This window comes from Cervus canadensis, chromosome 4 (assembly GCF_019320065.1).
Source record: "Cervus canadensis isolate Bull #8, Minnesota chromosome 4, ASM1932006v1, whole genome shotgun sequence".
In the NCBI taxonomy this organism is placed as follows: Eukaryota; Metazoa; Chordata; class Mammalia; order Artiodactyla; family Cervidae; genus Cervus; species Cervus canadensis.
The window spans coordinates 47,476,489-47,503,496 of NC_057389.1; the positions used below are offsets into that span (position 1 = coordinate 47,476,489).

At 54.0% G+C, this 27,008-nt stretch overlaps 2 protein-coding genes across 4 annotated transcripts in view; one reads left to right on the forward strand and one right to left on the reverse strand.

Moving 5' to 3' along the window:
- Window positions 1-4,079, reverse strand: part of CDX1 (caudal type homeobox 1) — a 29,441-nt gene extending 25,362 nt beyond the window's left edge. Inside the window, exon 1 of the mRNA XM_043464979.1 lies at window positions 4,075-4,079. The gene's annotated coding sequence lies outside the window, so the exon portion shown is untranslated. The remainder of the gene's footprint in view (window positions 1-4,074) is intronic.
- The window catches only part of PDGFRB (platelet derived growth factor receptor beta), a 37,330-nt gene continuing 12,232 nt past the window's right edge, over window positions 1,911-27,008 (forward strand). Inside the window, exons 1-11 of one of the 3 annotated variants that reach the window (XM_043464974.1) lie at window positions 1,911-2,348; window positions 7,312-7,374; window positions 17,776-17,821; window positions 18,919-19,242; window positions 19,768-20,034; window positions 20,746-20,873; window positions 20,989-21,160; window positions 21,748-21,940; window positions 22,632-22,747; window positions 24,080-24,203; window positions 24,637-24,848. In XM_043464974.1, the coding sequence (XP_043320909.1) occupies window positions 7,363-7,374; window positions 17,776-17,821; window positions 18,919-19,242; window positions 19,768-20,034; window positions 20,746-20,873; window positions 20,989-21,160; window positions 21,748-21,940; window positions 22,632-22,747; window positions 24,080-24,203; window positions 24,637-24,848 (1,594 nt within the window). In that variant the 5' untranslated portion in view covers window positions 1,911-2,348; window positions 7,312-7,362. Of the gene's footprint in view, window positions 2,349-7,311; window positions 7,375-17,775; window positions 17,822-18,918; window positions 19,243-19,767; window positions 20,069-20,745; window positions 20,874-20,988; window positions 21,161-21,747; window positions 21,941-22,631; window positions 22,748-24,079; window positions 24,204-24,636; window positions 24,849-27,008 lie in introns of those variants that run through there. The other 2 variants (XM_043464975.1, XM_043464976.1) reach the window with 2 other exon arrangements.

Genomic DNA, 27,008 nt, shown 5'->3' on the forward strand with positions numbered 1-27,008 from the left:
CATAGCTGGGTCTTGTGACTCCCAGACTATCTGGTTTGGTATTAGGATTTGAAATGCCTCCTTGTTCTCCCCCACCAGCCCCACTGACCTGGTCCTAGCAGCTGGACCATGGTTTCAGAGGTGAATGGCCAAGGCAGATGCTAGGAGGGGAGTTGCAAAGACTGATGAAATCTTTGGACAGGAAGGCCTGACCCTGTGGTCTTTGGAGTCCCTGGACTTCCCCTATGACTCCCTTGCCACTGAGCTGGACCAGGCGCCCTCCCTTGGGAGACTCGCATAGCCCCCGCCCCAGCATGTGCACCTAGTCTGAAGAACCCTTCTCCCGCTGTGTGGTCTAACCCAAATGTTCTCTTGGGCAGTCCCCACTGGGACAAGACCAAGAAATGAGCACAAGATTGGTGACCATGGTTGGCATGAAATCCTAACCTCCTTCCCCCATGAACAGACACCTGGGTTGAGGTGTTGGAGGAAAAAGGGTGTAGAAAGAGGGCAGGATGGACGGAACTCTGGGCAGAGTCAGGTCGGGCTCCACCTGGGACACCTCTCTTTCCCTCTCTGGGACTCCGTTTCCCCATGTGTTACAGTAGTAGGGATAGGGTGACACAACCCAACTCTCATTAAAAATGATGCCCTTGGTCAGGAATCTGTGATTGGAGACTTGTTCTGATCTGAGGAAATGAGGGTTGAAGAAATGAAAGGATGGGACTTCCCTGGAGGTCCAATGGTTAAGACTCTATGCTTCCACTGCAGAGCACGTGGGTTCAATCCCTGGTCGGGAAATTTCTGCATGCCATGGGATTGCAGGCAGGAAAAAAAAAAGGAGAGGGTGAGAGGTTCAGGGGCTCCCAGAGAAGCCTTGGCAGACCTTGGTGCAGAGGTTGGAAATGGAACACAACAGTACTGGAAGATAAATGAGAGTTGGGGAAGGGATAACAAGGAAGAGGGTAGGACAGGAGGGCCAGTCGACACTGCAGTGTGGGTCTTCCGTTGAGGTCAGAGCACCTGAGTCTGTTCTGGTATGTACAGACCTGATCCTGCCTTAGCTCTGCTGTAGCTCTGTGAGCTTGTGAAGCTCATCTGACTCCTCTGGGCTTCAGTTTCTTGTCTATACAACAAGGAAATAATCCTTTCCTGGTCCTCTGGGGATTTTGAGATGATAGAGGAAGATGTCTGAAAATCTGAAGTTTGCTGGGTGACCTTGGGAATGTCTCTTTCCCTTTCTGTGCTAATTCACCCATGGACCTTGATTTCTTCTTATGAGAAGTGATTGATAACCTCAGAAGGGCTTTTTCTCTCTTCTAAGTCACCTTTTTTCAGAAGCCCTTTCTGATTCCCTCAAGCCTCAGGGAGTGCCCCCCTTTCCGGGCACTGTATCTCCCACTAGCTGGGTACCCTGAAGTCAGAGACTGTAACTTACCACTGTAACCCCCAAACCTGGCACAGTGTCTGGCACATAGTAGGTGCTCAGCAAGCTTGTTTAATGAATGAGTGTCGACTGAGTCACCAGATGGGTTATCAGAGCTCCCTCTGCAGATGGGAAAGCAGAGGCCCAGAGAGGGGACCCACCCCCGGGTGCCACAGCCAGGGGAGGCTACCACCCGAGACAGGCATCAGGCTAGTGGGCCAGGCCACTCTTTAATAAAAGTGACTCAGCGGCTGGCTGGCGTGGGCTGTGGAATTTCTAAACATCCCCTCACATCCTGAGTGAGCAGGCTACGGGAGGGAGCAAGCAGAGGGAAACGAGGAAGAAAAACAAGAAACTTGGGGGAAAAGAAAGAGGGAGGGGGAAACTAAAATTGAAAACAGACACACGCGTCCACCCTCCCCGCCCCCAGCCCCCCTTCTCCCAGCTGAGCCAATCAGAGGCTTCTCTGCAGCCTTTCCCCCAAAGTAGGGGGGTGGGGGCAGGGAAGCCCACAGTGGTGTGAGCTCCTGGGGCCGCCAGCGGCCCGCAGTCCCTGCCCGCCCTGTCTGGAGCCAGAGAGAAGGAGGGACTGGGAGGAGAGAGCCGGGGCCCCTCTGACCAGCGCCACAGGCAGCAGCCTGCGCTGAGCGACCCAGGCAGCCAGACCCAGGGCGGCCCCTCCTGGCAGTCCTTCTCCTCCACAGGGATGCTTTGGGAGTGAGGCCACTCCTCACCCTGTAGTCCTTCACTCCCTCCATTCTCCTGAGGCTCTGGGAGCCTACAACGCTCCTCACTGTCCTCCCGCTCTGCCACTGCCCCACTTCAGGTCCAGCAGAGTCCCTCTGATGACAGGGGAGAGTAGGCAGTGAGGAGGTCTTCCTGGAGGGGGTGACAGCCCAGAGCCCAGGATTCTGCCCACACTTCAGAAGGCATCAGCAGCAAGGTAAGCGCTGGGAAGAGGAGGGAACCCCAGACTCTTGTCCTGTCCCCTTGTCCCAGACTGCGCCTTCTTGGGTAGGTCAAAAAATGGAAAATATTTTTAACAAAACCAGATGGGAGGAGGCTCTGAGATTGTGGGCGACATCTGGGCTGGAGGAACCAGCTCTCTCCTGCTCAGGCTGCTTCTGGGGTGGGTGCCCCTTGCCCTCATCAAACAAATCCCAGGGGTTTCTGGCAGTGAGGGGGGGAGGAGAGGCTTCCAAAGCAAAGCACTGCCTGTGGGGGGCCGCGAGGAGAGCTGGAAGGAGTATGAGAGGGGAATTGGGAGATGGATCCGGGGATGTATCCATGTATCCGGCCAGATACATAGAAAGGGAATCTAGCAGGGGGCTGGGGACCTCAGACGCACAGCCTCTGTCCCTGGGCCCAAGCCTTGTCCCTAAGAATCTGTCTGGCTCTAGGCCAGTCGGCCGCCAGGCAACCTCTCTGGATTTAAATGGATTTGCAAATTTTCCGGATTCCTAAGATGTCCTTCCAAACCCCCAGTGGCTGGGAAAGTGCAAAGGCGAGGGGGCAGAGGCAGGCCCGTCCTCATGCAGGCTGGGCTGGGGGTCTGGGATTCAGCCTGGGGGCCCCTCTGTGAAGAAAGGGAGTTGGCTGTTAGGCCCTTTCCTCTGGTCAAAGGCAGCTTCTCAGGCCTTCTCATCTCCCTTTTTTTCCGCGCCATCCTAAAACATGTATCTGATCACCATCCCTTCCGTGAGTTTCCCCAGAAGATGGTACCTATGGGAAGCCCAAACTCCTAACAGCAGCTGCCACTCATTGACACATTGCATGCTAGGACCATTCAGGGTGTTTTCTATGCTGGATTTCATGTAGCGTTCACCAGCAAATCCGAAGGCAGGGACTGATTTTATACCAAATTTATGGGTGAGGAAACAGAGCCTCAGGGCAGCCACACAGCTGGTAGGTGGCAGAGCTCAGGAGATAGTAAGCTCCCTGCCCCATCACACCAGACTTGGGTTTTGTGTTCCTGCCAGTCAGATCCCAGGATTCCCAGAGGAATTTTCATGATCCTGCCTGTAGGCACGCCCTTCCTCACTACCTTCCCTATTCCCTTAAGGACCCTCCCTATTCTACCTCCTCCAGGCAGCCTTCCTTGGTTCCTCCAGTCTTCCAAGAGCTTGCCATGCCCATCATCCTGGAGCCTTGTTGCTTGACCCTCTGTTTGTGTTCTGTTTACATATCAGAGATTGTTTGGGTCCCAGGCTTCCCCAGCCTGTGTTCTGACCCCAGGGCCCATGGGAAGGCAGTGGGACTGAGCCAATGTGGTTGTAAAGGGGAGGAGGGACCTACTGAAGACTTTGTGTTTCCAAGGGTGAGCCCAGAACCCACGCCTCTTATCTTCTTTCCTTTCTTCCTTCCTTATCACCCTCTGGATGCCTGTCCAGAATCTTACATGGTCTTCCCGACATTTTTCTATATTAAGGGGGGAATGTTCCTGCCTCTGTGATCCCAAAGTACACAGAGGCCTCTAGTGAGGTCTTCTGAAGTCAGGCCATCTTCCCTTGCCTCCAAGCAGCAGGGCCTTGAATCCACAGCAGTTGGGAACATGCAGATTATGTTGGGTCACCATCCTGGAGTGCTAACTCTGTGCTGGGTACAGAGCCTGGAACCTCTCAGGCCTTATAATCCCCATCGCAGTTCTTTAGAATCAGTATTATGATTACCCCTGATTTGAAGACAAGGGAAACAAAGCTCAGAGAAGCTAAGTGACTTTCCCAGGGTCGCACAGTTGGTAGAGTTGGTATGTAGGCTGAGGTCTGCCTGAAACCAAAGACTTAACCTCCTTGCTCCCAGGGAGGCTCTGGTAGGAGGGGAGAGTCTCCATCTTCCCGCAGAGCCTGCTCCTGGGTCCAGCACCTTCTCCAGCAGAAAGTTTAGCTCCCGGGTCCACGCAGCCCCGGCTTGGTCCTGAGTAAGGAGGGAGACCATCTGGTGAGCCCCCTCCCTTCAGTAGTGATCAGGCAGCCCTCCCTCCTCTGTGGGAAGAAGAGCTGAGACTTCTAATTGCCCACAGATGTGGGGCAGCGGAAAGCACCGTGGATTCAGAGTCAGGAGACCCAGCGCTGGTCCTGGCTCAACTCAAATCCTCTGTGTGGCCAACCTCAGGCCCCCATGTCCTCTTTCTTGCTGCGTCTGCATCTGGAAGGCAGTGGGCATGGTGGGTAAACAACACCAGTTTCGGGCATCCAATGATGCCCCCTTGCCTCTAGCTGTGTGACCCTGGGCCAGTGCTCTGCCTCTCTGGGCCACAGGTCCCTCCTCTGTGAGCAGTAGGGTGAGACGCAGGGTCGACAAGGTAATAATATAGATAAGGCACTTAGCGTGGTTCCTGCATCTCGTGTGGCTGGACCCAATGCCTAAGAGAGCCGACAGAGTGCCTCTGCTCTCCCCGCCTCCTGTACAGGACGACATGGCTGTGAGATTGGCCTGCACCTTGTGAAGGGCTGTAGCCGTGGAAGGGAAGGGACCTGGGCGTCATGGCTGTGCTGAAGACTCACGTCCATCCTCCAGGCACAGTCTGGCTCTGAGACCAGCTGCCTTCTGGGCTGAAGGAGGGAATTCTGGGCCTTTTGCTCAGGTTGGGCTATTGAACGGTGAGGAGGGAGAAAGGAATGAGAGGGCCCCAGGCACTCCTGAAACACCCCCATGCCCTATTTCTGGCAGATGGTTCAGAACCCGCAGACAGTGGACCCTTGGAAGGGGGAGATCTTCCCCCACTATTTTCCACACCTCCCCCCTCTGCCCATTGGCCATGTCTTCCCATCATCAGAGCTTGAAACACCTCAAATGGGAAGCCATGTGTGAGAGAGGACAGAACTGGGAGCAGCCTTCTCTGAGCACTTTAACTGTGCTTTTTACATCCATTACCATCAAGTCCACGGCTGTATTTCTCAGCACTTAGAACAGGCCTGGCATTCAGTGACTGCTTAATAAATATTTGCGGAACTAATTTAATCACCGCAAACTACCTCAAGGAGTGGACATAAACTCTCCATTTTATACATAAAGAAATGCCCAGAGAGGTTAAGAGGTTAAGTCAGTTGCTCTAAGTCCCACAGCTAGGATATGATGGAGTCGGGACTTAAACCTGGTGTTTTTGACTCCAGAATCCATGACTGAGAGACTGGGTGGGGCCTGGGCTTCAGCCGTGGGGGCCCCCTCAGAGCTCTAGAGGTGGTCATCAGACCCTGGAACCTATCCTGTATGACTGTGGGTGAGTCAGTCCCTCTCTGGGTCTCAGTTTTCCCATCGGTAAAATAAGGATTTTGAACGAGATGATCCCTGAGTTCCTTCCAGCCCTAAAACAATTCCAGGATTCCAAGCCACGCCAGCCCAGATTGGCAGCCACACAAGCCCTGTTGTGTACTCAGGGATCATGCATATTTAACTTCACAATGAAAGGGTTTTTTCTTACCCTTTTTCTGCACGTTACAGAAAGCGGTCAGGATCGATGACCACTAATGGAAAATGGTGCCCTATAATCAAGAGGAAGAACTTTCTGACAATCAGAGCAGCCTGGAAATGCACTCTATTTCTTGGGGGAGCTCTGAGGGTGTGTTTCCCCAGCACCCACAGGCCCATTTTTCTTGGATACTGAGGAAGGAGGGTCAGGAGGAGTGCCTGTGAAGGGTTGTGTGTGGATGCTGTGACGCTTTGCTGATTTTTGAACTTCATATGCTCTGATTTCAAGGCAAGGCTTTGGCCCGTGGTAGATGGACAAATGGTGGGGTCCAGAGGCAAGGGAATGAATACAGAGACCCACATCTAATGAGAAGAGTGTGGAATTCACATACTGTTGCTCCCAGTGTAGAAGCCAAACCCTAGCCCCTCCCAAGACTTCAGGCCCAGAACCCTCAGGCCAAAGAACTTCCTGAACCTCCAGGCCATGGCCCCAGGAACCCCCTTCCTAACCCCAGCCTAGTGCAGGAGGTTGAAAATCAAAGTGTATCGTTTTAGCTGCATTAGCACCCTCTCTTCTCCTTGCTTCAGTTCAGAGATCTTTAATTTCTAGGTGCGCAAAACCTTTCATCTGCCAGAGGTACCAGCTTCTCTGCCCTGTGATGGAAGGGGTTGTCACTTGGGAGGTGGGGGCAGCAGGGCCAGGGGGTCAGACAGCTCCTGAAGGTCAGAGATGAAAAGGACTATGGGGATCACTGTGTTCAACTTCCTTATTGTATACAGGGGAAACTGAGGTCCAGAGAAGAGGAGGGATGTGCCTCAGCTATAGCACTGAGCCCAGGACCCAGCCTGCTGGCCTGGACTTTCCTCTGTGCCAGCACATGTGTTGGATCCTCTCCACCCGTCTCTGTGGCCCAGGGCTAAGGCTCCAGCTCTCACTAGGTTGAGGCCACAGGGCAGAGTTTAGGCTAGAATGTAGCAATGCCACCCCAATGAGGGATGGGACCCGCTCTGGGTAGTCTTGTGGACCATGGAGCCTTTGATTACATCACTTCTTCATCCTGGCCATAATTTCCTTTTGTGTAAAACGAGGGGGCAAGGGGACAGTTCAGTGACCCCAAGGGTTACATCCTGCTCCATCCTTGGCCCCTGAGAGCTCCTGTCGGCTTTGTGTGGCTGTGTCTCATCTTATTGCTGTCCTGGTTACCTTCTGTCTTGGTAAGTGGGGCTATAAGGGCTGTGACACCCTCCTTTCCCTCCTCTTCTAGCTTCTCTGCTCCTGAGGCTGAGCCTAAGAGGTGGATAGTGGGAGGAGGTTCCAGAATCAGCCCCAGGGGGCAGGGCTCAGATTTACAAACCTGTCACTGAAGCCTTGGCTTCTCCTAGCCCAGGGCTTTGGGCATGAAGGGAAAGGCTCAAGGGTGACTCAGTGGACTGTGGGCCATTCCAGTCTTACCTATATTTATGTTCTTATCATAATAATCTTATCATGTTCTTTTCAGGCCAGAGCCTTTCTGTTGAATGGATAGTAAAAGTGATAAGTACACGGAGAGATGGATAAACAGGTTGGTGGATGGATGGATGGACAAATAGATGGCCTCTGCTTTAGTCCAGGGAGCAGGGATGACTTCATAAGCATTCAACATGTGCAGGCACAGAGGATTTCATGCTTAGAATGGCCTTGCCTTGAAATGCTTAATAGTTTTTTTTAACAAGGGTCCTGACATTTGCATTTTGCCCTCAGCCCATCAAATTATATAGTTGGTCCTGCCAAGGAATTCAGGCTGGGTTTGAGATGGCTTCATCCCCAGAGCTGGTCTCGCTGCCTCTACTGTCCCTGTCCTAATCTACACACTCCCACAAAATGCCGGGCCACTCCTGTCACTCCCCCTTGTGGAGGCCCTCCATCCCCATAAGTGCGTAGAGGTACACTGTTGTCACCCCAGGCAGCAGCCAGCCCCCCACCCTCACTGTCAATACCCTGACAAGTTGGCTTCCCAGTGCCTCCAGGGCAGAGCCCAAGTCCTTACCCATATCCCAATCTTTTCCCAAAGTGACCTCTGCCCTCCTTCTCTGCCCATCACCTGCCTCTTTGCTGACAAGCCCCAGTTTCCAGCCTCACAGTCCTTTCTTTGCCATCACCCGATGCCTCACGATCTCCCACTTCCTTAACTGCTCACACAGAGCTTCTGTGGAATAGCCTTCCCTGACATCATCCCCCAGAGAGCCCAACTCACAGCCTCTCCTCCCCCTCAAACCATCCTATAATCATAACAGTTACCATTGACTGAGCCTGTCATGTCAGGAGCCTTTCATCATCATCTCTAACCCTCACAGCAATGGAAAAGGGTGTCTCTTTTGTGGTTTTCCAGGAAAATGGGACTCAGGGAAGTTAAACTCCGAGAAGTCACGTGGTTACGAGGCAGTGGATTAAGTGGCGGTATTGCTGTTCCTGGCCTGGCCGAGCCCCTCCGCGTGCTTTCACTTCCCTGGGAGGCATCAGGCGCCACCCCCTGGCATCAGAGTCCCATATATCTGTTCAGCCCCCTCATCACTCCGAACCATCACCTCCCTAGATGAGAAGGGTCACCATCACCTATTATCCCAGTGTCCCAGCCCAGGGAGTCCTGAGTTATTACAGGGCAGCTGACGACCAGAGAGCTGACCTTCCACAGCCATTTGATCTCTCATGTTGAGTAAGCATCTATTGAGTACCTGTGTGCATGCTAAGTCACTTCAGTCATGTCCGACTCTTTGTGACCCAATGGACCATATCCCGCCAGGCTCCTGTGTCCATGGGATTCTCCAGGCAAGAATGCCAGAGTGGGTTGCCATGCCCTCTTCCAGGGGATCTTCAGGATCCAGGGATCAAACCCACATCTCTTATGTCTCCTGCATTGACAGGCGGGTCCTTTACCACTAGCGCCAGCTGGGAAACCCATATTGGGCACCTACTGTAAGCCTAATCCTATATGAGGAACTTGGAGATATCCCCCAGATTGTTGGGCTTTCTCTTTTGTGCAAAGTCGAACTAAGGGACTAAGACAAAGAGCAGGTTGGCAGACAGTGGACTGGGAGTCATTAGCCTTGGGTTCTGGTCCTGGAGGAGGAGACCCCACCTCCACCCAAGCTGAGCCTGCTGACACCTAGTAACAAACAGCAGCGACACTTCTTGGCTTTCTCACCACCCCGTTTCCCACACAGACCCCTTTGCTGACAAGCCTAGCCTAGCCTAGCTGGGTCTCAAGGCCAAGTGAGTGAATGAGTGAGTGACTTATTCTCCCGTGAGTGAATGAAGAAGAGTCATGTGGCCACTGACTTGGCCGAAGGCTGTGCGCCAGGCCCTGCTCTGTGCATTTTACTTCTATTAACTCATTTGAAGGCCTCGACAACTCAATGACGAGCCCGGACTTACAGAGGGGAAACCGGAGGCACAGGGAGGCTGAGTAACAGTGAGTGGGAGACTCAGGGTGAGCACCTGGAGGAAGAGGTGAGAGAACAGATGTGGGGAAAATAAGGGGACTAAAATGTGGGAGTTTTCTCCCCTCTGGCTCTGCTGCGCAGGAGGGCTATGAGGGGAATCTCAATGCTCTGTAATTGGCATCAGTTAATGGCAGGTTCTTGTTAGCTAGCTGCCCCGCCCGATGTGTGGACTCTGGGCTGCTGGGGGAAGGCCGCGTGCTGGTGGGTCAGTCCACACAGCCGAGGCCCGCCTGCCCCCTGCCCACTTGGCTCTGAGAACCCATTCTGTGTGCGGCCCCCACCCCAGCCGGGGGCTGATCCCGGGCTGGCAGCAGCCAGGGGAACAGAAGGTTTGCTTGTCTGCGCCTGCCGCACCCCCCTCCCCAGTCTGAGCCCGGGACCCCTCTCGGGGGCTCCTTTGGCTGCCAGGGCCTGGCGCTCTCTGTTGCCATGGCACCGGCCGGAGATGAGGCTCTGGGGGGCGGTGAGGGGCGGGGGTTGCAGGGAGGACAGCCGAAGGATGGTGGAGGCCTAGAACTCTGCAGCTGCAGGGGCCCCTGGGCCATCTGAACAATGGAAAGGGGGTGCTGGGGCCCCAGCAGGGGTAGGCCTGGACCCCAAGTGCAGCATAGCATTGCATCTAGCCCGACTGCCAGGATGCTCTGTCTGAGGCCTTTGGGACAGGCCTTGTGGCAGACCAGAGCCCTGCTGTCCTCAGCAAAGACTCCTCTCCTCAGTGTAGATGCTGACCCTCGGGTTCCACAGTGATGTCCCAGAAAGGTTCTGAGATCCCGTCTTGCTTAACTTCCAAATTTGTGGGTGAGCTGGGGTAGATCCCCTGCTCAGGACTCTGACCTCTGAGGACCTCGAATACCTGAGAGCTTGGCCCCGTTAGGGTGAACCCACGTGGGAGTGTTTCTCTGTGAACAGACCTGTTTCTGGGCAGAATACAGGCAGTCCTACACAGCGGTTAAGAATACATGTTTGGAGTCAGTCAGATGGGCCTGAGTTTGAATCCCAGCTGATCATTGGCTTTTATTAATTTGCTGTGTGACCTTGAGCAAGTTGCCATACCTCTCTGAGACTTAGTTTCTTCCTCTGTGAATAGGAATAATGATTGTACCCTCCTCACAGGATTGTTGTGAGGATGAACCCAAATTCCCAGGTCATGTCATTTAGCAGAGTGCTTGGCTCTGAATTAGTAAGGGCTTTTGTTTGTTTTCACATTGTGGAGCATCAGAAAAATGAACGAGAAGAAAGATGCCCTGCTTGTGGGAACAGGGGGGCATTGACAGTGGTGAATGGAAGCAGGAATAATGGGTTGAGGATATAAAGAGATAGATTGAGCACATGTAATAAAAGTTTTCAAATAGCCTGACCCCTGAGGAACCTGAGCTGTCCAAGAATGGAACAGGCCATGGTGAGGTGGTGAGATCCCTATCATGGGAGGTGTGCAGTTGGGAGGCTGAACAATCTCTTTGTTTGCAGAGAGCCTGGGGGAGATGTGAAATCGGAGGACTTACAGCCCATCTCACACCTAAGAAGATAGGTTTCTGTGAAAGATGATGTGACTGTCTGCCTCTTTGTTCTGCCAACTTCAGTTTCACCCAGCTAAGAGGGGAGAGGTTAGGAAATAGAGGGTGAACAACAAGCCCACTGACTCCTTTACTGAGCTCATACTCTGTGTCAGGCACTCAGAATCTGCCTCCTGCCTTAGAAAGGCTGTCACACGGGTGTTGAGCCTGTGTGCTCTGAGATGAGTCCACCCGGGATCGAGCACGGCTCCACCACTGGGAACTCTGTGACCTCGGGCAAAGGATTTGCACTCTCTCTGCCTTGTTCTCCTTATCTATAAAATGCAGAAGCAACACCGATGTCATGGATTGTTCTGAGACCATTCACATTAAGGGCTTGAGCCAGGCATTGGGTGATAAGAACTAAATCAGAATTAGCTATTCTTATTTTCAAGGTCTTCTAAGTCCTTTTTCCTTTTCAAAGGGGGCATTGAGGCCCAGCTGGGATCCAGAGGACTCTAGTCCAGGGATCCACTGGGCCTTGGCAGAGCCAGGCCACAATGGCCCAGGGGGTGGCCACGGGGACGAGCAGGGGGCCAGTGAGGCGCCGGAGGAGGCAGGAAGCGTTTGCTTGGCGGGCGGGTGGACAGGGGTATGTGGCGGGCCTCCCTCCCTCTCTGACCTCCTTCTCAGGCCGGTTCCCAGCCTGTGTGGGGACCCAGACCCCCTCCCCTGGGCCCCCAGTGGCCGTGAGGCACACACTGAGCGCTTTCCCACGAGCCGTTCCAAGTAACTAGGCCTGCTCCCCCTACCTCCAAGCGCCTGCTCTGCTACTCTGTGGCGGGTGAGGGGTGTGTGGCAGGAGACGGGGGCTCGGACTGGGAGGGATCAGTCCATGTTTTATCAGCCTGGCTCCGATCCAGACAGATGTTTCGTTTTATTTTGAACTTCCAGAAAAGAGGTCATTTCTTTCCATTGTGTCCCTAGGGAGGCCTCCTGGGGAGAGAAGAACAGAGTGAGTGACAAGAGCGTGGGGGCCTCGCTTGGGCCCCCAGGGAGCTGGAAGGACAGCATCCTGCCCCCTCTGTGGTGATGAGCTGTCTGTCAGCAGGGCAGGGCGTGAAGGTTCTTACAGGCTGGGCTAAGAAGCCAGCCTTTATGTAGGGTGGATGGAGAACCGTGGAGGCACCAGGGAAGGACATGGTTGGGTGGGGATTTCAGGAAGGTTCCTCTGGTCAGGGGGTGAGGACAGGCAGGAAGGCTCAGACTAAAGGCGATATGGGAGTGTGTAGTACCATGGGGTAGCCAGAGGCCACCAAACTCGTGCTGGAGGGGGTGGGTTAGGGCCATCAGAGTGATGTTCCATGGAACTGGCACTGTCCTTTCACCCCACGTGGACTTCCAGAACAGCTGGGTCCCATTGCAGGCCGCAACTTCACTGATTTCTGCTGCTTTGTTTGGAGGACCTCATAGATACCTGGAAAACAGGAAGGTCCTCTGGGTCTAGAAGCAGCATGGCAGAGAACTGGGCCTGGGTGACTGTGTGGCATCGCTGTGTGCCTCAGGTCAGGTTGCTCACCCTTTCTGGCCTCCACGTGATCCTGAGGTTTGTGGGGAGGTTCAGTGTGTAGGGTGGAATGCTGACCTTCAGCAGCAGAAGGGGCACTGGATTGAGGGAGGCAGGTGAGAGCTCCACAACCTCAGCCACTTTCTAGCTTTCTACCCCCTGCCCATAACTATCTCCCAACCCAACAGACCCTGCTCTCCTTCCTGGCTCCCAGGATGGGGTTCCATACCCATGCTTCAGGATCGCACCTACAGCTCAGCCCACTTGGGGTGAGCCCACAGAGCCACACCCTCTGCCATCACTCTCATACTCCCCCGACTGCTGACGGGAGGACTCAGGCTTTGGCTCCAGATCCCTCTTGCCCCCACACACTCCCGGGCCTGGAGCTGGCTGCCTTCTTTGAGCTGAGTCATGACATCCTGGCCCAGGGCCCCTCCCCAGCACCCCACCCCCACCCCAGCATTTCAACTCAGCACTACTACTTCCAGACCAGGGTCCTGAGAGTCACCCATGTCAGCCCCAGTAGTGTTCTCAGGACAGCCCTGCCCACCCCATGTACAGATGGAGAAACAGGCTCAGAGAGGGGCAGGACTGTAAAAGCAGGTGACAGAGCTGGACTAGCTGGACCCATATCCCCTCCTCTCAGCTGGGGATCTGCCCCTGAAGTTTGTGTCTGGGGCTGTGAAGTGTCCGTGGTGTGCAGGAGGGAGGACCAGACCACCAGGCAGGAGACTGGAGTCTGCATCCCACTTCTGACAGCAACTTAGCAAGTCGCCTCCTCTGAGTCTGTTTCTAATCCCTGTCTGGCTGGGACAAGGCCGGGAAAGTGATATAAAGGTCTATGTGTGGTGGGTGGGGGCAGTATCCTGTGGGGAGGGAGTGGATAGCAACTGTTGTTCAAATCCTGGGCCTTGAACCACCAGCCTCACATCAAAGCCAGGGCTGGAGGCAGGGGCTGCCCAGTCAGATAAACTACAGCACCCCATTGGCCCCCTGAACCTGGCCTGCTAGGTCAAAACCCTGACACTGGTCCCTGTCCTTCTCCAAGCCTCAGTTTTCCCATCTGCTCAGTGGTGCACAGGAAGAGGGTTGGATCAGATAGATGGTCCCTGAGGGCCTCAGAGCTCTGACATTCCAAGACTCTAACCCCATGACCCCAAGGCCAGGCCTCCCCCTCCCTCTGGCATCTTGTTTATTCAGAGCATCCCTGGCCCGAGACTGAGGGCCTCAAGCACCCCTCCTCTGTGAAGCAGGGCTTCCTCCCATCCCCATCTCACTGCTATTTCTGCCCAGCCTGATCCTTGCCTCCAGCCTGAGTGTCCCCCTGTTCCCTCAGGTACCCACATCCCCTCCAAATCCTAAAACCAGCTCAGGGCCAGCTCCCACTCCTGTTCTGCCTCATTCTCATCTCAGAAAAAGATATTGTGCCTCTAGGACAGACACGTTCCTGCCCCCTAAGTACTCCAAGCCAGAAATAGGAGTGGGGCTCATTTAGGATACCTCTTTCTCCAGCCCCTCTACGTCCAGTCACCACATCCTGTCATTCTGGGCTGGATAAATCTCAGTCCTGTCCGTTTCCATCAGTCCCCGCTGACTTTGGAACAGCCAAACCCAGTAAACACAGTAGTGCTGGCAGAGACATCTGCCTTGGCTCAATCTCTGCTCTCTGCTCTTAGGCAAGTAAATAAGCACTCCCTGCCTCAGTTTCCCCATCTAAAACAGGGTGATCCTTGTATCTGTCTACCTCATAGTGTTGTCTGAGGAGCAAGTGAGCCAGTCTATGTCAAGTGCTCAGGGTAGTACCTGAGGGCACAGTACACGTTGACTTTGTGGCTTGTCTGTGCCCACATGTGCATGTGTGTTCAGGTGAGTTTGGGGTCCCATGGGCATATGCTCTATGCATGTTGCATGTGCGTAGCTTCGCTTGTGCTAAGTACATGTGTGATTTAACCTGCATGTGTGTGTGCACCTCACATGGGCATGTGGGAGAGCACCGAGGTGGTGATCCAGGCGCGGTGGAGCTGCATGCTCCATGCATGTGTGGGCGTGCACGTCTGGTGCTGGCGTGCGGGCTGGGCACACACAGGGCCCGCCGCACACGGGTGTGTTTCAGAGCAGTGTGTGAGCGAGCGCGTAGGCAGGAGCCTGTGCTGTGTGTGCACGTGCTCTCCGTGTGTGAGCCTCCCCCACTGGCAGCCGTGCAGGCCCCCCCTCCCCAGCCTGCCTGTGTCGTGGGAGCCTTGGGACCCTGAGGGAGGGAAGCTGCTGCTAGCGGATGTGGCCAAGATGGACTGGATTTATTTAGATTAAGGCGGTGGGAAAGGAGTGGAGGCTTGTATGAGCAAGGCTGAGGCTCTGAGGAGGAATACTCAAGCACACTTGTTCCTCTGGACTTGAGGTCTTACCCTGGATTGAGGGGGTACCTCTGACTCACTGTGAGGAGCTGGGCAATTATCCCATCTGTGGATCTCTGTACCCCCAACCTAGCCAAAATAGGAAGAATCACGAGAACGTCCCACACAGCACTCGCCTCACAAACAAAGGGGAGATCCCTGAGGATCCCCTTCCTCTCTGTGCTCCAAGGGCCTTCTGAGGCAGGAGAGTGTGGTAGGAAGGGGATTCCTCCTCCCTATGACACCCACTTTGTCCCAGGTGGCTCCTCCCTGGAATGCAGTCCTGCCCCTGAAGAAGAGAAGTGGTTACAGGCAAGCTCTCTTCCCCTATATCAGCCACCTGGGCCTTTCTAGGGTTGGCTGGAAACATACACCCCCTGGGAAGCACAGAAGTCTATAGGTAATCGGTGGACCACTGGAGGGGTCAAGGAGTCATCCAAGATGGCCCAGAAGGTGGGGTCCCAGTCCCCAGTCTGGTTCTTTCCAATCCACCAGCTTGTTGCCCATGCCACTCTTCCCCTGTCACCTCCACAGGGCCATATTACCTGTTTATTTGTCTGGAAGTCACCTGAAAAACAGAAGCCCAGAGAGGGAAAGAATTTGTCAAAGTATACACAGCAAATCTGGGACCAAATGGTTAGGGAATTGAATCCATGGAATGAAAATGGGTTATGGATGCTCATTTTGCTCCAGCCTCAGGAATGTCGCCTTTCCTCTCATCAACAACCCCATGTCCCCAGGCCACCCCAGCAGGAATAATAGTAACTAGAACCTTCTCTCTGGCAGTGTTAGAGCAAGGCTGGCTCTCTGAGGTGATCCATCCAAACATCTCCCTGTATGGAAGGGGAAACTGACTCCCGGAGAGGGCTGGAGACTCAGTCTCATGGTGGGTCTGAAGCCCCATGTGAAATGCTCATTTCATGGAGGGAGAAGCCAGTTCAAGGTCCGTGGTTATCTGTACTCTCCCTAAGGTGTCTCCCCTCTCCCTGAGCTCCTTTGCCCAACCCATCCTCTCCCTGCAGCCTGATTCTGCCTTTTTGATGTGACTGGGCCATGACTCTGTCTGTAGGTCTCTGATGCCTGTTCAAGAAGGCCCCTCCCAGCTCAGAGCCTCAGGGACTCAAATCCCCCTGAGCTGCAGGCCTAGCAGAGAGGAGCCAGGGTTGGGAGCTGCTCACCCAGGGGCCTAGCCCACAGCCTTCCAGAGCCAGGCCAGTCCTAGTTGTCATGACCTCCCATCTCCAGGCCAGCCGACCAAATTCCTCCTTCAGAATAATAAACAGTGTGGCCAGCCAGGGAGGTGGGGAAGGGACGGGCAAGGAGGCTGAAATGACCCCTTCCCCCAGCCTCCACTGCTAATGATTTTCTTTGGCTGAGATCTCTAGCAGGAAGGGGGGGATCCAGAGAGGCACCCACTAAGGGGCAGATAGGCCTCTGTGGGGGCTGCTGTCTCCACTGTGGCGCTGCTTCATCCTGCCGGAAGCGGTCTGGCAACCAGCTGGAGGGCTGCAGCAGGAGGGGTGGGCGGGGGGCACTGGGGATGTGGCCTAAAAGCATTTGGGAGAGGGGAGGGGGCCCTCAGGCAGGCTGGTCTGAAGGGACTAGGAGAAAGAGGAACAGGAGAGCAAATTTATTCAGGGAGTTCTTAGGGTGCTGAGCAGAGAGCTGAGGCCAGCGGTCCCCAGTCCAGGGCCCTTGCCTGTGTTCCATGATGAATGTGTAAACACAGCCCTGCAAGTGAGCCACTTGCCATCGTCCTTTTTTTTGAGAGCTGGAGACGGAGGCCACTGAAATGTGATGGTGCGGGAGGTAGCCCTGCTGGGGCTCAATCTCAGCTCCTAGCCCTGTATTGCAAACTAAAAGGGATGAGACGAGGGTGGAGTGGGCGCAATCTGGCATGGGCTTAGGAGCCAGGCCAGGCTGGGCAGCCACTCAGGGAAGGCAGCAGGTCTTCTGGTCTCCTTGCCACCTGGTCTATCCCACATTTCTGGCCTTAGGACCCCCACCCACTTCTGGCCTCCTTCCTGTTGATACTGCAGTCAGAACTTTGCAAACCTGGTTATGGTTGGTTATTTTGGACCCTCGGATGGGGCTGCCAAGGGCAGGGAGATGGTGAAGACCCATGTAGTTTGACCTGCCTCCCTTTGTGTCCCTGCTTCTCTTTCTGCCTCCATCACTGGGTGATTCCAGTCTGTATCTCTGAGTCTTTGTCTTTCTACCCGTTTCGTTCCAGTCACTTTTGTCTCCCTCCAGAAGAAGCTCTGCCATGTAACCTTAGGCAAACTTCTTCCCCTCTCAGAGCCTCAGTCTCCCCATCTGGACACTGAAAGTGTGGGCGAGGGGGCTTGGATTCAGTAGTTTGCAAGGATGCCTTGCTGTGTGGTGAGGCCTCCCCTGGGTCCAGCCCCTGGCCCCTCCCCCTGGGCCTCCCCGTGCAGCTTGGAGCTGAGTTAAGGGGGCCAGGCATGGGGGTGCCCCCCCACATTCCACAGCCCCACTCCCCCGCTTCCCTTCCCAGAGCCGCCTCCACTTCCTGTTGTGCTTGTGGAACTGTGGGAGTTCTCTGGGTTCTGGCTTACCCCCTCCCTCTCCCTCAGGCCTTTCATCACACTTTCCTAAATATTTGTCCTGGCAGATAAGAGCCTGGTATTGGAACTGTCACCCAGAGGACAGGCTGTTAGAGCCGGTGGGCCCCTGAACAGCATCCAGGCCAAGACCCCACCCCCACCGTACGTGCAGAGGAACTAAGACACAAGGAGAAGCGGGGGGTTCAGTCAAGGTCATCGGAGAAGAAGAGGCAGAGCCAAAGCAGGGTCCAGGCACCCCGAGACTTGGTCCAGTTCAGGGGAAAGAGCCCCTTGGGCATGAGTGCCCTCTTGGTGTGGAGTATGGGTAGCCTTTGACTTTAGCCTAATGGATCCAGGGGCTGGGTGGCTCAAGCCGGGGCTTACTCTACAGGACCCAGGGCAAAGACGGGCTGTGGCACTGCCTCTGGCTACTCTGGGCCCTGACTCCTGTTTAACTTTGCAGGATACCATGCGGATTCCAAGCATCATGCGAGCTGTTGTCCTCAAAGGTAGGTAGCCTTGGGCAGGGATAGAGGGCCCTGGGGAGCCTCCAGGTAGGACCCTGGAGCTGGCAGGGTGGCTCATGCTAGCACTAGGGCCTGGGAGCCCAGGGGCGCTGCTCTGCTTTTGAGCTTCAGTTCCCTGCCTTTCTAGTGGGTCTCAGTGGAGGCCTCCTTTCACTGTCCACCCCTCAGCTCAGAAGCCTCAGTGGACCTGTGCCTGTCCAGAGCCATTAGCTCAAATCCTTGGCTTGGCCCTCCATAGCCCATGTCCCCTCACCAACTGTCCCCACCCTCTTTCCTAACAGTCACCCTGGTCTCCCATCTCTTATCAGCACTTAATGGTATCAGTCTGGCATGTCTGGTTCCGGTGAGGGACCCCTCCTATTCATGGACCCCTCATTGGCTGTGAGCTCCCAAGTCTGGGTGAGCTTTTTCAAGCAATCAATGCTGACCAGGCAATCAGTGACCAGCCAAAGGTTCACCCAAGGATATCTGACCCACTGGCTGAGCACCCACCCATCTAAACGGGTGCTTGTTTTCACCTCCAGGGTTTTCAGCTGCTGAGGCTGGGTGCAAGGCCTACAGCATCCTTCCACAGGGCATCAGCAGGCAGAGGGAAAACCAATCACTAGACATCCCCAGCACCTTCAGCCTCCAGGGGCCTCAGTCTCTTTTCTGACCTGATCTGCCCCACTCTGGACTATGTTGGCCACCACCTCCCCAAGCAGGGCCATCTCTGGGCTTTGGGCACAACCTGGGCAGCTGGGGCAACTGCAGGGAAGAGGCTCAGAAAGTGACCTGGGAAGTAATGCAGGAACTGGGGGCCTGGGAATTGCTTCCCAACGATTTCCTGATGCCTTTGAGAGAACATGGCTGCAGCCTGAATGCCGCACTGCAGAAGGACTGCAAGGCTGGGGGTCTCTAGGCACTGAGAGCAGGAGGCCAGGAGTCCCTGGGGACTAGACCCTGGGCAAGCAGGGCTCAGAGCCATGGGTTCCAGTCTCTGTTTTCTGTGGATTAGGGAGGTGTGTTCCTCAGGGTCAGCTGTGGAAAGAGGTACTATTGCTCTTGTGCCCTGACGTCTGATGCCTCCTCTCCCAAAGGCCAGGTGCTATTGCTGCCCCTGCTGTTTCTGCTGGGACCACGGGCCTTCTGGGGCCTGGTCATCATACCCCCGGGGCCAGAACTTGTCCTCAACCTCTCCAGCACCTTTGTTCTGACCTGCTTGGGCCCAGCTCCAGTGGTGTGGGAACGGATGTCCCAGAAACCCCCACAGGAAATGACCAAGACCCAAGACGGCACATTCTCCAGCGTGCTGACACTGGTCAACGTCACTGGACTAGACACAGGAGAATACTTCTGTGGCTACAAAGGCTCCCATGGGCTGGAGGCCAGTGAGCGAAAACGGCTCTACATCTTTGTGCCAGGTGAGGACCCCTGGCCTATGTGCTACACCTCTACTGCTCTTCTTAGCTGCAGGCATCTGGGGGAAGCTCAGAGGGCGCTTTACTGATATGGTGAAACATAGCCATCTCAGAAATGCAGATGAATCAGAGAATCCAGCCTGGCTCGGTCCAGGAGTATGTCCACTCCCACCCCTGGGTCTGGATATTTGTCTGCTGTCTGCCAGTCCATCCCATTCCTGGTTCCCAAGAATGCTGCATTCTCAGCTGGTTCCAATATGTACCCCCTTGGCCTCCACATCCCATCTTCCCCATTTTCCAAGCTCAGGTACCAGCTGTCCTTCAGCTTGTGACTTATCTTGTTTCTCAGGCTGATGCTGTCCATATCAAATGCTAAAGCTAGAAGGGACCTCTGAGAGCATGCTTCTTCTGTAGAAAGTAGACTGAGGGGCAGAGAGGGAAGAGACTTGTTCAAGGTGATAGAGCAAATCAGGGAAGAGCCAGAAACCCAGCTCCTCTGACTCACATTCTTGGCTCTGCCCCTGGCAGATCCTTCTGTGGGCTTCCTCCCTGTCGACCCTGAGGAGCTATTCATCTTTCTCACGGAAATAACTGAGACCACAATTCCATGTCGAGTGACGGATCCGAGGCTGGTGGTGATGCTGCATGAGAAGAAGGTGGATGTCCCCCTGCCCATAGCCTATGACCCTCAACGTGGCTTCTCTGGTACCTTTGAGGACAAGACCTACATCTGCAAAACCACCATTGGGGACAGGGAAGTGGATTCCGACGCCTACCATGTCTACAGCCTCCAGGGTGAGCCCCCTTTCTTGCCTGGTGCTCAGCCGAGGCAAGTATAACTGTCCACAGAGGGACTAACCTTTTCAGATTATCAAGTGTGCAATTCCATTTTCACTGGATTCTCACTACAGCTATGGAAGGCAGGTGTGTTGCCCTATTTTACAGATGAGAAAACTGAGGCTCAGAAAGAGGATGAAGTATGCCAAAGGTCATGGGAAGCATTAGTGGTGGAACTGGGCTGTATATACTGTGGTAGGCAAAGGCACAGGATTTCAACCAGTGGGATTTGAATCCCACTGCCACTTCCCATCTGAGTGACTCTGCACAAGGCAAATAATCTCTCAGAGTCTGCTTCTTCCTCTGTAAAGTAGGTTTAATACAGACCATTTATCTAGGGGGATTATTGTGAAGATTAAAAAAAAGATGGAGAGTAGCTGGTTGTGCTCAGTAAGTTTCTTTTGTACTTAGGTACTCAGAGAGTACTTTGATTTCAAAACATTCTAGAATGCCAGTTTCATGAGGATAGGAATTTTGCCTGTTGTATTTCCTGCTAAAGCCCTAATGCCTAGAATAGGACTTGGCATATGGTAGGTATTTAATAAATATTTGTCGAAAGAATGAATCTTCCACACACCAGTCATGCCCTCCCTCTGTGGACCCTGACCCCATCCCTAAGCTGATGTTGGTGGTGACTTCCTCAGCCCTAAGCCAGTCTCTTTCCACCAGTGTCATCCATCAATGTCTCAGTGAATGCAGTGCAGACTGTGGTCCGCCAAGGGGAGAATATCACCATCATGTGCATTGTGACCGGGAATGAGGTGGTCAACTTCGAGTGGACATACCCACGCATGGAGGTAATGCCAGGCCACAGGTTAGAGGAAGGGTCAGGCAGGGATGGATATTTCAACTTATAGCCTGACTTCCTGGACCTTTTCTGATGTGGGGGGCTTGCCCCAACTGTCCCTACAGAGTGGACGCCTGGTGGAGCCAGTGACTGACTTCCTCTTTGAAATGCCCCACATACGTTCTATCCTGCACATCCCCAGTGCTGAACTGGGAGACTCAGGGACCTACATCTGCAATGTGTCAGAAAGTGTGAGCGACCATCGTGATGAAAAGGCTATCAATGTCACCGTGGTTGGTGAGTGCCTTGAGCTTAGCCCCAGCCTTCATTCTGAACTGGACCCAGACCTTATCACAGCCCTGGGGTACTGTCAGCCATGTTCTAATCCAGCTCAAGCCTCAGTGCCAACCAAAGCCCCATTTTCAGGATCAACCCAACCAAAGCACAGTATCAGCTCCAAGTCCAGTCCTAATCCCAACCTAGACTTCCCAGCTAGCCAGAACCCTAGCCTCAACCCGATTTCTAAATCCCTACTGCCATTCCAGGCCCAGGCCGTCCCATCCCCAAATTGAAGCAGGCTGTAACTCATCTCAGCCACAATCATCAGACAGAACACACCTAGAGAGCACTGCAACTCTAGTCCCAACCTTGGACCCTGCCCCCAAACCAATATCAGACTCAAATTTGGTTCCTGCTCCAGTCCACCCAAGTCCCAACCTGAACCCCGAAGCTCAGGTTCAGTTCCTAAAGCCTGAAGCCCCGCCTCCAGGACGCTGGGCTCCTTCGGTGTACAGCTGATGCCCCGCCCCAGGAGCCCCGCCCCCAGGAGGTGCTGCCCCATTGGCTCAGGGCACAGCCCCACCTCCGACGGCTGCCCCTTGCAGAGAACGGCTATGTGCGGCTGCTGGGGGAGCTGGACCCTGTACAGTTCGCCGAGCTCCACCGCAGCCGGACACTGCAGGTGGTGTTCGAGGCCTACCCGCCACCCACCGTCATGTGGTTCAAGGACAACCGAACCTTGGGTGACTCCAGCGCCGGCGAGATCGCGCTGTCCACGCGCAATGTGTCTGAGACTCGGTGAGCAGCCTCCCGTCCACTCTATTATAGTTATTGTTCTCTGCAGCCGCCAGGCAGCCCACAGCCTTAAGACCTATCGAGGCCCATCTTTCCTGAGAGCCTACTCTGTGACAGGCACCCTGCCAGGCCACTGTGCCAGGCACTGGGGACACTGCCTGAATAGAGACAGACAGCCCCATCCTTCCTAGAGCTTCCTCTCTAGAGGGGAAAACAGATGCTGGTCATATGACCACCCAGATGTTTAGTTGTCCTTGTGATGGGTGGGGCCAGCAGGAAGCAGCCCTGGAGGAAAAGAGGATGACTAGGGAAGAGGGTGCCAGGCAGGCCAACTGCCACCTATGCAAGAATGTGGCCCTGAGGCTGGAGATTAGCAGGCCGACCTGAGGTGCTGTATGTTAGAATAAGGCAGTGTCAGGCCTTTCTGAAAGGGATGAAATGTGGAGGAACAGAGATGGTGCTTCCCCTCCACCATGCCCTCCACCCCAATCCTTCTAACCCTCCCTCTTGGCTCACTGGAGCTGCCTATGGGTGGAGACCCAAAAGTCCTGGCACTGCTACTGACACCCATGTGACCTTGGCAATCCCCTTCTACTCCCTAGGCCTTGTTTTTCTTATCTTTACAAGAAAGGTGGGGGCTGTAAGAGTTCTTCCAGCTCTGACAGCTGGTCCCCTGGCCTGTCCTCCTCCTCAGGTATGTGTCAGAGCTGACACTGGTGCGGGTAAAGGTGGCTGAGGCTGGCTACTACACCATGCGGGCCTTCCATGAGGATGCTGAAGCCCAGATCTCCTTCCAGCTGCAGGTCAATGGTGAGGAACCTTCCACCCTGCTATCCTTCCCCTGACCCTCCCATCTCTGTTCTCTCTCTATTCCTACACTGGCCATCCACCCAGAGGAGGAGCAGAAGAGGGAGTCCAGGACTCGAAGGGCTGGATTCTAGACAAGGCTCCAACACTGACCACTGCTGTATGCACATCCCCTCTTTGCACCTGTTTCCCCAGCTTTTAAAGAAAGTCATTGCACTAGACTGGTATTTGCAAAACCTCAGGCATTCATGAGCCAGTGCCATGATTTTTCCTTCTCACACACCACTTACACTATACTACTAATTAGATATTTATTGAGCAGCTACACTATGCCAGTCCATTCAAGGTTCTTGAGGCCCTGCCATGGTAGAGCTTGAATCTTAGTGGGAGGAAGAAAAACATTCAGTGGGGGAAAAAACAGCAAGCCAGGTACAAGGTTAGAAGGTAACAACTGCTGTGAAAGAAAACAATAAAAGCTAGGTAAGGAGGACAGAGACTCCTGTGGACTGGGGAGTGAGGAGAGCTACAATTTCAATAGCATGATCAGGACTGACTGCATGGAGATGACATTTGTGTGAAGACTTGGAGAAGGTGAGGGCATTAGCCAATTAGGGAAAGGGCACACCACGCAGTACGAAGGCAACATTGAAAGACTTGTGTGGCCAGAACAGAGTGAGAGATAAACGGTGCAGATGAGGTCAGAGATGACCTTGAACAGTGGGAGATGAGGTCAGAGCTGAGATGGGCAGTTGGGGGCCCATGGGAGGATAGATAGTCTAGGCCCTCATGGGCCTTGTATGGACTTTGGCTTTTACGCTGACTGAAATGAAAAGCCACTGCAGGGTTTTGAGCAGAGAAATGAGACAATAATGACTTAATGTTTTGTGGACTGACTTCCTAAAAATAAATTTATTTTGACTGAAAATTGAACCTCTCCATTGTAGATGGAAAATCAGCATCACATGTCATAAATATAAAGCAACCACTAAAATAAACTCTGAGAAAACAAAAAAATGCTATTAAATCCTGGCTCCATGTTCTTGCTGATCCAGGACTCTGATCCGAGGCTTGCCCTCTCTTTGTTAAAGGGAAGATTAGAAAATCTTAGGTGTTAGAGACAGACTAGCTCCCTACAGGCATTCCCTTTGAAGTACCCAGAAGGGGAATCTGTCCGTTTTCACACGGCGATTCCTTGTATTTAGTGCTCACCTGCAGTCTGCAGTTCCCCTCCCCCTCCCCCAAAGGAGACTGTGGCCCAGGTCTTCCCTGAGGGCCTTGCTCACTGACTGTCAGTTCTGACCTCTCCGCCTCTCTGCCTGCTCCCTTTTCATGCAGTGCCTGTGCGTGTGCTGGAGCTGAGCGAGAGCCACCCTGCCAATGGGGAGCAGACAGTTCGTTGTCGCGGCCGCGGCATGCCCCAGCCACACCTCACCTGGTCTACCTGCAGTGACCTCAAAAGGTGAGCAGACCCTCAAGCCTCAGTTTACCAGGGTACCCACAGCTAACTAGATGGACTCAGTGAAAGTCATCTAGTCCGGAACCTTCCTCCGGGAACACTGTTCCAGGCTAGAGCCATAGTCTAGAAGACGTGGCTTCTTGGACATGCTCTGCATGATTTAAACTGTCGCTTTTTCTTACCTCGACCCTGAGGGTCAAACAAGGGAGTGGATTTTGCAATCCAGGGTTCCCAATTCTAGGGTAGGAGCGCCCCTGCTGGTCAGTCGAGAGATCACAGGAGGAACCCACTAAGGAGCAGGCAGTGGGTAAAAGAAACTGGACAGGCCCAGCTTCCTTCCACCACCACACAGTGGCGCTGCCTGCTTATGGCCTCAGTTTTCCCGCCCGTGTAGGGTGGGAAGGGACTGGAAGTCGACCTGGCCGGTTCTCTGCAGGTGTCCGCGGGAGCTGCCGCCCACGCCGCTGGGGAACAGCTCCGAGGAGGAGAGCCAGCTAGAGACGAATGTGACATACTGGGCGGAGGAGCAGGAGTTCGAGGTGGTGAGCACACTGCGCCTGCGCCATGTGGATCAGCCGCTGTCCGTGCGCTGCACGCTGCACAACCTGCTGGGCTACGACGTGCAGGAGGTCACCGTGGTGCCGCACTGTGAGTCCTCCATCCTCTGTGGCCCCTTGACAACCCCTCACCCCCGCCTCCACCCTGCTATACTTGGATCTGTGTCTGTATGCCCATGGCGGGCCAGAGGTGGCGGAGCCAGGGCACTCAGGAGCGCTGCAAGTCTATGTTCCTATGTGCTTACACAACAGCACAATATTGGCGCGTGTGTGTGTCCACGAGCGTATGTGTGTAAACCATGACTATGAACAACTCTATCTCCTTATGTATGTACTTTGTATATATGTGTGCTTGAGCCTGCCTGATCCTTGGACATTGGTTTAAACCCTCCAAGTGTAGATTTGTAAAGCAGGCAGTGAAGAATGTCTGATCCCCACATACATGCATAAAGCTTGAGCATGTGTCTGTAAGCATGTACACAAGCATATTTGTGGATGTAAACCTAGTAAGTATAGGTTTGTAAACCACATACACGAGCATCCTAATCTCTGGGCAGATATGTAAACTCACAAGTGTATGTCTGTAGGTGTGTATATGTGGTACACAATCCCCATATAAGTGTGCAAACAGTGCATGTAAAACCCCTGTGCAGCATGCACACTGGCATAGTGCATGTCTGTAAGCATGGAGATGCAGCACACCTTTCAGTAAAAGTGGGCAACCCAATCCCCCTACATATATGCTTGCTGTGCCATGCATATCTGGTAGCAGACACACATCCGTGCATAATTCTCACCAATATGAACAGTGCCTATGTTCACCGTAGGGCACCCTATGGTGCCCCTATGCTTTTGCTACCTGGCAGTCCCAGTGCATACATGGACCTGTATGCATAAACTTCATTTATGCACCTGTTTCCTCATTCAGTAAATAGTCACAGGATCTCAGCTTCTCTCTGGAGAAAGCCCAGCCCTGCCTGTCCTCCTAGTGCCCATGGCCCAGAAAGGACACAGACAAGGAACTAGGCTACCTCACTGTGAGGGTCAGCTTCTGGGGGGAAAGCCTAGAGGAAGAAGGAGCTCCATCCCCATCTATGGGATTCAGAAAAGTATCCTGGTGAAATGAAGCTTTAGGCCAATACCTGAAAGATAACTAGGAGTTAGCCTAGTGAGGAATGGTGCTCCAGTCAGAGAGAACAGCCTGTGTAAAAGCTCAGAGGCAAAGTGAATTCAGAGCAATTAAAGGAAATCAGCATGGTTGGAGAACAGAGTATGTATGTATTTAGGGGTTGGGAGAGGAGGTAAAGCGGAGGGGACTACAGGAGAAGCCAGAAGCCAGTGTGAGCAGAGCTATGAAGCTTGTACAAGGTGTTTTAGACACACTTATACTGGCACTTAGGTAGGTCTTTGGGCTTGTATAAGCAGATATTTCTTTACATGGACCTGCCTTCCCCTGCCCTGTGGTGGCATGGGTGGAGGTTTTAATGCCTTATCTCATCCACACTCCCACACATGCATTCATATTCCTGAGCAAGTGGGCACCTACTGACCAACTCTGAGCAAGGCAGAAGTAAAGCTTTTGTGTGCCATCTGAGGGGGAAGCCATATACCACCCCACAGGGAACTGTCATGGCTGGGTTAAGTCCCCTCTTTTTGCTCAGAGATAGCTCCCTAGAAGATGTAGGCTCCCTAGAGCTCTCTAGGGAGCAGAATAGGGCCTGTGGGGGACAGGGGAGGAGGGAGGGAGTTCCCAAGGAACATCATGGGAGGCCAGAGGGGCAGGACAGGGTTGATGAGGGTCTGGCTGAATGTGGAGGGAGTGGGAAGAAGTGGGTATGTGCAGCAAAGAGGCTGAGGCTTTGAGAGTAGAGGAGACTCAGGGTTTGGGGACCCAGAGTTGGCCCTGTTTGGTTACCCCTGTTTCCTGGCCCCTGCCTCAATCTGCTTGACTGTTGCCATCACCGTGGGGGAGGAAACAGGCTCCTTTCTGGAGTCTGTATGCCTCAGGCTGTGGGAGTTCGGTTATTGTATCCATTGGCCTCCATCCTAGCTGTGACAAGCCCCCATGAGGGCATAGATTCAGAGGAGAGGTAAACCACAGCCCTGCTCTCAGGAGCTTGTATTCAATCTGGACCTGTGGCAGACAGGCCAGACTGACCCTGGAAAGGGCTGAGGGGATATGGACGCCAGTGGTGATCCAGGGGGAGTTACTGTGGGATATTTAGGGTGAGGCTGGAGGTGTGGCCCAGAA